This window comes from Mastigoproctus giganteus, chromosome 12, assembly GCF_048544385.1.
Source record: "Mastigoproctus giganteus isolate SK-2022 chromosome 12, ASM4854438v1, whole genome shotgun sequence".
NCBI classification, from domain to species: domain Eukaryota; kingdom Metazoa; phylum Arthropoda; class Arachnida; order Uropygi; family Thelyphonidae; genus Mastigoproctus; species Mastigoproctus giganteus.
The window spans coordinates 36,145,814-36,157,748 of NC_143586.1; the positions used below are offsets into that span (position 1 = coordinate 36,145,814).

At 38.3% G+C, this 11,935-nt stretch overlaps 1 protein-coding gene across 1 annotated transcript; it reads right to left on the reverse strand.

The window, feature by feature from the left end:
- Nucleotides 1-297: 297 nt before the first annotated feature.
- Nucleotides 298-1,265, reverse strand: LOC150076882 (uncharacterized). The gene is made up of 2 exons (XM_090385710.1): nt 1,149-1,265; nt 298-687 (listed from the first exon to the last, which is right to left on the reverse strand). Exons 1-2 carry the CDS (start codon nt 1,263-1,265, stop codon nt 298-300), a joined length of 507 nt encoding a protein of 168 aa, XP_090241836.1.
- Nucleotides 1,266-11,935: the final 10,670 nt, after the last annotated feature.

The following is an 11,935-nucleotide window of genomic DNA, read 5'->3' on the forward strand; positions in this document are numbered from 1 at the left end:
ATTTTCCACTGGTTGGTTGAGGCTGAAAAAAATGTATAGAGCAAATGCACTGTAGTGAAAAAATTAACTGCCACTTGACAGCAGCCAGCAGTACTTCGACCTACCAGATTTAGTGAATGGGCTACATAGGGCACATATGTGGCAAACTTATTTTCTTCTAAAATCTTTTGCTGCACCCCCTTATAATGACCAGACATGTTAGCAGCGATGTCGTAGGACTGACCCCTACATTTTGAAAAATTTAGTTTGAAAACTTCACATAATTACTGCAATACCTAGTTTACCATTTCCTCACCATTATGGTTTTTCGGTTCCAAAAAATGTTAAAAAGCATTCAATAGACTGCTCATCTTTTACGTATCGAAGTACAACACTATGTGATAGATCTGGTGTTGAATCAACTGACATGGTAAAATAACCAGAAGAATTTACTTCATCAACAATGAACGCATGGACCTTCTGAGCCATTAGTACAATGAGCTCACAGGTGGTTTTGGACAGATAAGAAGGATTTCCTTTTCCAGGATTTCCATATTTTGAAATGTGCTCTGCTAAAAATGGATCAAACTGACTTATGAGCTCAAGCAGCCCTAAAAAATTCCCATTCTGAAGTGAACCAAAATTTTCATCTGTTCCTTGAAAAGCTAGGCCATGTTCAGCTAACGTACGGATAACAGCTATTACATGCTCCAAGACATGTAATTGCACTCTTTAATTTGTTTTTACAACTCTTGTTGCAAGCCAAAACCTTGTCTGTGGGTTAAGTATGTTAGCATAGAGTCTTTGTGAGTAGTGTTTCTTTTGTGATGAGCAATTTACACTAGTATTTTGCCAGTCACAGAACCCTTCTCTTTCAACAAAATACAAGGAAAATTTAGGAGCAAAAAATTTACAAACAAAGCAGTAAACTGACCCTATTGATGGTGAATACAATAACCACTTTCTCTTGTATTGCTCACAATTGGCTTTTACTGAAAGAAATCTTTTTGTGAACAGTATCTTGTTTGTTTGCCACTTTTGAAAGTTCAGCAAGATTTGTCATGTGACCCATTGTGGTGTTGACAGTCACTGGGTCTGCAAGTAATCCAATATGCCACATCATCAGCAGAAAAATCCCGCCACAAGCCTGGATCTTTTGCTTTATTTACTTCATCTTTTTGCAGACTGAATTGTTTCACTTTGGTCCAGTAGATTTCATTTTCAGCAATATTTTCAACTTCAGACAGTCTTGTAGAGCAACTTGCCTCAACATTTACACTAGACATATCGAGAGAATTTACAGGCAAAGTGTGATCAGTAGTGAGACTTGTTCATCTTCAATCTTGTCATAGTCAGATATAGTACAAGTAGCTTCTAATAGCAGAGATCGGTTTTGATTTGGAAGATCATGTTGTGTAATCTTCCAAATCAAAACATGATCTTCCAAATCAAAACAGATCTGGAAGATCATGTTGTGTAACTTTTGTGAAGAAATTAATCACCTTTCCAGTCTTAACCACTAAATTCAAAACCTTTTGTTGATTTTTTTTTTAGTCAGTTTTCTCTTTTTTGCACCACTTAATTGAACACATTTCATTTTTGGTCTGAAAATTACAGAAGAATAAACGTTAAAAAAAAAAAAAAAAAAAAATACGCATGAAACTTGTGAAAGCTACTATTTTAAATTTGTAATACGTACACTAATTGAGAGTGGATTTTGTTTAACCTTCAGTATCATGACAAAAGTGATTTTTTTTTGTAAGAAAACTTTTTTTTAACAATGCGGAGAAAAGTCAGAACACTGCAGGCAAGAACAATTACAAAAAATCAACTAAAGTAGTGTGTGGCAGTGAAAGAATTAAAGTTTGTATGATAGCTAGGGAAAAAACTGTGATGCCCCTTTCCCTTGGCACCCTAAGCATGGGCTTATTTTGCTTATTGATTAATTCGGCACTGGTGCTAGAGATAAATAGAGTTACTTAATAGTGGTTTTTAAGTCAATGTTGACAAATTCAGTATTTTATATTTGAAAAACATAACAGATACATGATTAAATTTTCTTAGAATATACACATGAAAAAAAGACTATGGAGAAATTGTTAATCTGTACTAGTTGCAGCATCCAAGTGGACTATTCACTTCAATGTACATCCTGTCAAGCCCATTATTGTGGATCCTATTCTCCTTACATGGATCTGAAAAAACTCGCTAAAAAAGTAAAAAAATCCTGGAAATGTGAGCTATGTAAGGGTGACAATCAGTCTAAGAACTCAGTAAATGATGACTTAGCAGATGATGCCGATTTAACATGCCTTCCGTCGTTAACGTGGAATGGCACGCAGACCACGAGCAGTGACAAAGGATTAACACAGATTTCAGCAGCTGTGAAACAACTTTCAAACGAATTCCACCAATTCCAGAAAGAGCATTTAAATAGAGCCGATCTTGTGGCTAATAAACTAGTTGAACTTCTTGAGTTGACAAAACATGGTTCCTGTGATGTGGAGTCACTGACAAACAACCCCGATGATAGCACTCAATTCCTGAAATCTGAGAAAACAATACATGAAACTGAAATAAAGTGTAATGGTGAAGTTTATTCAGATTTTGTTACTAATCCTGAGCAAAGAAACGTTCTTATCAAAGTGCAATTACAAGAGCTGAAAGACTATATCATGGTACTGCACAGGGAAAATAAGGAGATCAAACTTATCCTCCTAGATATATTTAACAAAATCGAACTAAGGAATCTTGATGACCCAGCTAAATTGAAGAATTTACTTAATTCAACTGAGCTTATCCGATTCTATAAAAACTATGCCCAATCCAGCTTAATTGCAATCTGCCCTCATTGCGCACACGCAATCCTGCTGACAGCCATTTCACACTGGCTTCAGGTGGAGATTTTTGCAGGGTGAAATAAAAAAATAGAAATCAGCACCCAGCTAATCAATCAACTGATCATAGACCGCAGACTTCGTCAAGCAAGATTGATAGATCTGCTGAAAAATTTGTGCCCTCACAAAGGGAAGAAAATATCTAATGATCAGGCTAAAGCAGGAAAACAGAGGAAACCACAACAAACTGGTCCTGTAGGCGAAGTCAACATCAGTAATCTCACACCTATTGGTAACATGAGATCAGAGTCTGAGGTGAGTAAAGTTCCAGAGGATAAGGCACTGCAGGTGGATTTTGATGTCAGCAGCTCAGAGGACAGAAACATCGAAACCGGTAGAAGAACTCATGAGAATGACAACAAAAAACCGGTAGAAGAAATTACAAGAATGATAAGGGTCTAATTGATAGCAACACCTCTTCAGCCCATTATCATGCAGCTTACCTCTCTTCAGCACACGCACCTTCTCAATGTAAGGATCACCTATCCAAAGGCAAATGCAATCTCATTGTAGTACCATGCAAATCCAGGTTATTTGTTTCCTGACTCAGTACACATACAAAGGTGGAAGTTTACATGAATTCATTAAAAATTAAATTGGAGTGGTAGCTGAAGTTCGTGTACTTAGAACTAAACATCCATCCTACGCTTCTTTCCTGGTGACCTGCAATACATTAGACAAAAGTAAACTATTGGATTCCCTATATTGGCCTCCGGGATTAATAATGAGACCATTTAAAATCTATAACAAGAGTACAAACAATGTGGAGAATAATGATAGTTAGCAGTCACAGTACATAAACAACTCTTGTTCTCTTCTTTTCCAGGCCTCTATTGTTTCTGTCCATACAGGGACAGGCAGTGATGGCTATCAGCAATCTCTTCATATATATTATCAGAACTGTATAGGTTTAGTGAATATAATTGACATATTTAGAATCTTGCTTTGCTCTCTGGAGTTTGATGTATATATCTTCATAGAAACATGGCTAAATGATGGGATTCTGGATTCAGAAGTGGCAGTAGTGGGCTATACTATCCTCAGAAGAGACAGGGGATCTAGGGGAGGTGGTGTTGCGATTATTATCTCAAACCAATTTGCAGTAACAATGCACAGGACTTTCCACAATATGAAGGAATCTTTTGTCAGTTGAAGGCTCATAACAAAACTGTTCTCATTGCAGCTATCTACCTTCCGTCCCCGGTCGATCTTCTTCTTATGGAGAGGCTGTTGCAAGCGCCCTGTGAGTTTGATATGTTTTTTCTCCACTCCACTTGGATGAGGTTTACTTGTTTGGAGACTTCAATACTCAACACTCTCCACTAGGTATTGAGGAATCATCTGCTACAACTAGGCTGCTACTATATGACATCATGTCTGAACTGGGCCTCAAGCAGTATAACAATACTTGTACTAGAGGCAAGGCGATGCTGGATCTTAATTTTGCATCCAAGCAGATCCTTATTTTAGAAGCGTTTCATTTCTGCCGTCTGATCACAAGGCTTTAAGTTGTCAAATAAACATATCACAGAAGAGTAGATGCACCACTCTTGTCCCAGCCAAGCTGAACTTTAGGAGAGCAGACTGGCAATTATTAGGGCATGAACTTGATTGCATTGATTTGTTCTCCTTCCCACATATTAATGATCTTGACGCAGTCACCGATCATCTTATTAGCACAATCTCCTCTATCATTCAAGAGTTCATACCTCTCAGTAAAAATTACAGGAATAGATTCCCTCATTGGATCATGACAGATATAATTGTGATTATCTGAGCCAAAGAGCAGTGCAGAAAACACTTTAGAGCGACACATTATGAATCATATATGGCACTGTTCAAAGAACATAGAAGCAACATTAAAAGGATGATCAGAAATCAGTACACTCATTATATTCAATCAGTTCAGTGCAGTTTCATAGTGAATGGAGAGCTGAAGCCTTTTTGGAACATGCTTAAGACCTCTAATTACTGCTCAACACGAATCAGGATCATTGATTCCAATGGCAAGCCTATAACCTGTGACAAAACTAAAGCAGATCTTTTTGCAACCTTTTTCTCCTCCTTTTCTGAGAAAACTGCAGCTACTGCTGCTTTGGCTTATCAATTTCAAGTCATTAAGGATGATACACTGAATAATCTCTCGGTGGATACAGCCGACAACATTCAAGTGCTTCGGAAACTTACAAAAGATTTCTCACCTGGCCCGGATAAGATTCCACTTATCTTGTGGAAGAAATGCTTTCCACAACTTAAATATATAATATTTCATATATTCAATCTTTTCGTTAAGACTGGTATTTACCCCGCTCACTTCAAAACAGTTAATGTTATTCCTATTGCAAAGAGAAGCACAATCCACTCACTAGAGAATTACCGTCCCATTTGCCTTCTGAACTCACTTGCAAAAATTCTGGACACTGTCGTTCACAACCGATTAATGGAATATTTTCAGCACTTCATCTGCGACTGCCAACATGACTTCACCGGGGGCCGATCAACTACCACCAATCTTCTCACTATCTGGCAGCAGGTTTTAGACACTGTTGATCGCGGAGGACAGGTTGATGTAATTTACATATACCTTACTAAGGCTTTTGACAGTGTCCTGCACAATCAACTTGCTCAAAAACTAAGCCACTATGGATTCGATATGAAATATATTCTGTAGAATATATTTCATATCGAAAACATAGGGTGATCATTGGACAGGAAGTCTCATGGGAATTTTTTCCATCGAAAGGAGTACCACAGGAATCATCTCTTGGGCCTCTTTTATTCACCATCTTTATCAACGACCTATGCAATTTGTTGAGAGAGGTGATATTAAGATCCTAATGTTTGCCGATTATATGAAACTATTTTCATGTATCAGTAGTCAAGATGATGCAGTTAACCTTCAGGCTGCTCTCAGCTCTTTCACTGATTGGATTGCTTTGAATGGTCTGGGGGTTAATCCTAGGAAATGCAGCTCTATTTCCTTTGCAGCTTCAAGGAAAACCAAGGCCTTAGTTAATCAATATTACATCAAGGAGATGCCGATTTCCAGAGTTTACAAAGTTAAAAATCTGTGAGTTACTTTTACTGCTGCATGTGGGTTTGATAAACATGTTAGAAATATATTAAACCAAGCGAAAAAACAAATTGGCTTCATTAAATGGCAGACATACAGATTTCAAGATCCTCAGTTCTCTGTGCTCCTATTCAAAACAACTGTACTCCCTGTACTGGAGTTTGCTTCTCCTATATAGAACCCACACTATGCATATTTGATACAGCAAATAGAATTGCTCCAGATGAAATTTATCCACTATCTTTCCAGACGTAACCCCATGTTTTACCACAGAATCTTCTACTGGAATCTCTGTTCCTACTTCAAGCTTCAATCTCTGGAAATTTGGCAAACTCTTTTTGATTTCAAACTGTTGTACTATATCTTCGCTGGTTCAACCTACCTGAGGCGCCTTCATAGCCAGGTGGGCAGGAGCAGCAGTGCGTAGCACATCCTTCTTGATTAGACCGGGGTTTGAGCCCATGACCGCCAAATACGGAGGATGCGAAAGATCAGGCAATGACCACCGCATATTCCCGGAGAAATATGGCCTTAGTTGCTAATGCTCCTAAAAACCAAATAACAAACAAACAACCTACCTGCCAGATCTTTTATGCCATATTGACCTTCACACTCCAGCAGTGGCTACTAGACAGAAGACTACATTCCACATCGATAACTCTAGATTAGAGATATCCAGGAACTCCTTCAAAAGAACATTGGCACTCATGAACAAGTTTGATTTGGATATGTCTGTGAACAAGAAACAGTTTCACAGAACTATTTGGAGTAGGTTGACTGGTTGACAGATGAGTTCTGGGCTAAAGATGTCCTCATTAATTTGTGTGTGATGATGTCTCCTGCAGCAACCTGCTCTCTGCAATTTTTCATGGCGCTGGACTTGACATCATGAATACCTTTTTTTATTTCCATGAATTGGACTTTTCCCGTTTGAATGAACTTTCATTGTACAAAGTGTATTATTCTACTTTTTATTTTTATGTTTTGTAAATCTTTGTTCTGTTATCTTTTTTTCTACTGTTATACACTTTAAATGGGTGCATGCCTGTTGTGTATATTATATGTTAAAAATAAATAAATAAATATTAGAAAAGTTTGACAGGTATGCAAATGTTATAAATACTTGTAGGTATAACTTGAAAAACAATATACCGTTAAGAAACACATTCATTGTACTAAATTATAAAGGCATTATAACACAGATATATGTAATGTTCCTTCATTGACAATGGTATTAGTAGTAGCAAATGATGCAAGAAAGCAAGTTTATACAGCATCAGGGAAAAAAAAAAACTTCCCACATTTCCTCCAATAATTTGTCTAGTTCCAGAATTTATTGAAACTTCCCACTTCCACAACACCAGATGGAAGTTAGTCCCAACAACCAACTCCCACTGGTAAGATCCATTTCTGCACATCTGCCGTACAACCATCCTTCCTGAATTTAAATTTATGTCCTTTCATGTGTGTATTGTCTGAACAAGAGAAAGATGTCATATGCATTTAGCTTACTCAATCTATTCAAAACATTAAACACCTACGTTAGATCTCCTCTGAGGTGCCTATTCTCCAGATGCTGCAATTTATAGAACGGAAGCCTATCTTGGTAAGAAAAACCTTTTGCTCACCTCACTCATCTCATTGTCCTTCTCTGTACGCATTCAAACAAATCCACATCCTTCCTAAAATGAGATTTCCAGACCTGTATCTTGACTTTCAGTACTCATGATCTGGCCTAACCATTATACAACAGGATGATAAATTCCTTGTTCCCACTGGCAATATTCCTGTATATAATTGACAAAACCCCATGAGCTGGCCTAACAGCTCATCTGAACTGCTCAGAGAACTTCATATCTGACTACACCAGTGGTGTCCAACCTTTTTCCATACAGGGGCCATATTCATAGTTAGATTTGTATTGCAGGCCGCACAGAGTGATTCGAGAAAAAATTGTGTCACATTTTCCATATCTTGTTACATATAAAAGGAAGTTTCTATTTTCATATTACCATTTTTTCTTTTCAAGCTATATATTTTAAAAAATGCAAATTCCCAGCACTTCTTTGTGCAACGAATCTATGTCAGTGATTTATTTTTTAGATTTCTTTAAAATTATAAAAATATGACTTTTCAATATTAAGGTTAATAAATAAATATAATGATAAACCTAAAATTGAATTATTCGAAAATTTTATTAAGTACAATACGCAATAACATTTACTGGACAAAACTTGACATTTAAAGGCGCCTCCGTAGCCAGGTGGGAAGGAGCAGCAGTGCGTAGCACACGCTTCTTGATTAAACCGGGATTCGAGCCCGTCACCACCAAATACGGAGGATGCGGAAAGGTCAGGGAATGACCACCGCATATCCCGGAGCAATATGGCCTTAGTTGCTAATGCTCCAAATAACAAACAAACTTGACATTTAATGAGATGATTGAGGCTGGATATATTTAAATAATTGTTCAAAATTTGTTTGCAAATTTGTGATGCCAATCTCAATACATAATAAAGATTATGTCCTAATGGTATTTCTCGACGGAGCTCCAGATCCTGATGGCATTTCTCCACTTGTTCTCAAAACCTGCACTCCTGAACTTACTCCTGTTCTATGCCATCTTTATTCACTTTCTTATTCCAAAGGTGTTTTTCTTTCTGCTTGGAAATTTGCTCATATCTAGCCAGTTCCTAAAATGTGTGACAAATCCCTCCATCCAATTACTTCTACTCTTTCTAAAGTAATGGAGAAATCATTTAACCGTCAACTCTTAAACTATCTAGAAACCTTCTGTCTGATCAACGATTGCCAGTATGGATTCCATCAGTGTCGATCCACAGGTGATATTCTGGCCTAAGTTACCAATCTATGGACAAAATCAACAGAAACGTTTGGTGAAACACAAGCAGTTGCTCTTGACATCTCAAGGGCTTTTGATCGTGTTTTTTTTTTTTTTTTTTATGAGAACCACAAACACGAGAGGTATTATAACCTATAGTACTTAGTACCGTGCTTCGGTTGGAGGTTGAGAAGACGAAAGAAGATATTTGTTGATATTGGACTTGAACTTCTGTAGATTGTAATTTTCAGGAAATACGTATGAAGGAAGGTTGTTCCAGAAAACGGCAGTTGAATGAATAAATGAGGAAGATGAAAAGTTGGTTCTGTGGGTTTGAAGTTGGACAGTAAATGGATGTTGGCTGGTGGTGGCACGTGTTTGGACTGTTTTGAAAGAGAGAGCGGGAATTATAGAAGCCAATTCAGAAGAACAGTGCCCATGGAAGTATCTGTAGAAGAGGCATGCAGCAGAAACAGTGCGTCTATGAGAAAGCGAGTGGAGAGACTCTGTTAGAGATGAATCATTAATTAACCTAACTGCCCTCTTCTGAATGGAATCAAGAAGCCTGAGAGAGGTTTTGGGGGCACCACCCCAGATGTGGGAACAATATTCCATGGCAGGGCGGATTTGCGATTTATACAGAGTGAGCAGCTGTTTGGAAGAAAAGTAACGCCGAGAGCGAAAGAGAAAACCAAGTTTTTTAGATGCAGAGAAAGCAATATTTGTAATGTGCTTGTGCCAGGAGAGATTAGAAGTAAGGGTAATCCCCAAAAGAGATATATCATTTTGTCTAGAAATCGGAGTGTCACTAAAGATAAGCATAGGAGCAGAAGGATCCTTTTTGCGAGATATAAGACAAGATTGAGTTTTAGAAGGGTTGAAATCAACGAAGTTGTCTTTGCCCCACTGGAGAATTACCTGAAGATCGGCATTTAAGGAATTGGCAGCAGATTTTCGAGAACTTGAAGCTGATTGAGCTGGACAAGGTTTCTCAAAATGGAAAGTTGAATGCAATGTGCTATCATCGGCAAAACTATGGATAGGATTTCCAGTCAATGGAAGAAGGTCATTGATATACAAGAGGAAAAGAGTGGGGGAAAGAACTGAACCTTGGGGGACACCGGCATTAGTGGAGAAGTTAGAAGACAGAGAGCCATCTACCATCACCCTCAGTGAGCGATCAGAGAGAAAACTGGATAACCAATTACTAAAAACAGTTGGCAAACCATAAGATGGAAGCTTGTTTAGAAGACCTTTATGCCAAACACGATCAAAAGCCTTTGAGATGTCAAGAGCAACTACTTGTGTTTCACCGAACCTTTCCATTGAAGAAGTCCATAAATGGGTAACATAAGCCAGAATATCACCAGTGGATCGACACTGACGGAATCCATACTGGCGATCGTTGATCAGACGGAAAGTTTCTAGGTAGTTTAAGAGTTGGTGATTAATTGATTTCTCCATTACTTTAGAAAGAGTAGAAGTAATTGCAATGGGACGATAATTGGATGGGAGGGATTTGTCACCCTTTTTAGGAACTGGCTGGATATGAGCAAATTTCCAAGCAGAAGGAAAAACACCTTTGGAATAAGAAAGTGAAAAAAGGCGGCAAAGAATAGGAGTAAGTTCAGGAGCACAGGTTTTGAGAACAAGTGGAGAAATACCATCAAATCAGGACCTGGAGCTTTCTTAGCATCGAGATTCATCAAAATCCTTCTGATATCCTTTTGACGGAAGACCACAGGAGGCATTGAATGGAGCGTGTTAGGAATGGTGGGAGGTGTTTTACCAAGATCATTAATACATGAGCTCGAAGAAAAATGGGATGCTAGCAGGTCAGCTTTATCCTTGGCTGAAGTGACAACAGAACCATCTGGTTTGGACAGAGGTGGGAGCAGAGATGGGCAAAAGTTGTGGCCAATAGCTTTGGCAAGAGACCAGAATGCTCGGCTACCATTAGGGCAAGAAGCAAGTTTTCTACTCTTAGCCTGTTCAAACTCTAGTTTGGACTGATTAATAACTGCTTTACAATTGTTGCGAGCTTTGGTGTAGGCAGAAAATGAAACTGAAGAATTAAAAACAAGCCAATTAGAATATGCAACGTTCTTCTCTTGGACAGCCTTAGCACATTTATTGGAAAACCAAGGTTTAGATAAAGGACGAGATTTTAAAGTGGAGTGTGGGATAAAGGATTCCATTCCTGCAAGAATAATTTCACTGACACGATCTGAGCAAACGTTGACATCAGAAGTTTTGAAACAGTAATCAGACCAAGGAAAAGAAGAAAAGAAGTCTCGCAGGTCATCCCATTTTGCATTCTTGTAATGTCAAACAATACGAGGTTGGGAATAGGCATGAGATAAAGGTTCCATTGGAGAAGAGACAATCACCAAGTTGTGATCTGAAGTGCCTAAAGGACCTCTCACTTCAACCTTGTACTTAGAAGGGTTGTTTGTGAGAAAAAGATCAAGCGTATTGGCTGTATGATTAGGATTGTCCAGTATTCTTGTAGGTAAATGAACAATCTGTGCTAGGTCATTAGTAATTGCAAAAGCCTCAGATCTCGACCTGCTGGGTCGGTGTGACTAGAAAATGGAAGCCAGCTGGAGTTGTGAACGTTAAAATCACCAAGGAAAATTACCTCACTGTTAGGAAAGTTGGACTGGAGAAAGTCAAGTTGCAAAGAGAGGAAGTCAAAGAGCTCCAAGTGATTAGTGGAGTTGGGAGAACGGTAGAGACAACAGATGAATTTTACACAATGAGGTAGAGAGATTTTAAGCCAGAGAAGATCAAAGAGAGGAGATTCCAAATTGCCAAGTCTCTGACAGGGAATATCAGAACAGACATATGCACAAGTACCACCTTTGAGGCCAAAGGAATCATACAGCAAATAATTTGGACATCTGAGATGAGCAGTAGTTGAATCAACTGATAACTGAGATTCAGTCAGAAAAAGTACATGGGGTTTGGAAGACTGCAAATGGAAATGGACATCGTTGAGATTAGAATTGAGACCACGTATATTTGTGAAATGAATTAGGAAGTCCTTGGGAGGTTTAGATCTTTTCGCAGATAAGCTTGCTCTATTATTTTGACAATTCATGGTGTATTCAATAGTAAGAAAAAGTGGGTGGGACATGCTGT

What these genes read in the sequence shown, in the direction of transcription:
- LOC150076882 (XM_090385710.1), bottom strand. Translation starts at nt 1,265, where the DNA reads ATGTCTAGTGTAAATGTTGAGGCAAGTTGCTCTACAAGACTGTCTGAA. An exon ending in TCAGTCTGCAAAAAGATGAA is followed by an intron (nt 688 to 1,148) that starts GTAAATAAAGCA and finishes CATGTCTTGGAG; the next exon opens with CATGTAATAGCTGTTATCCG.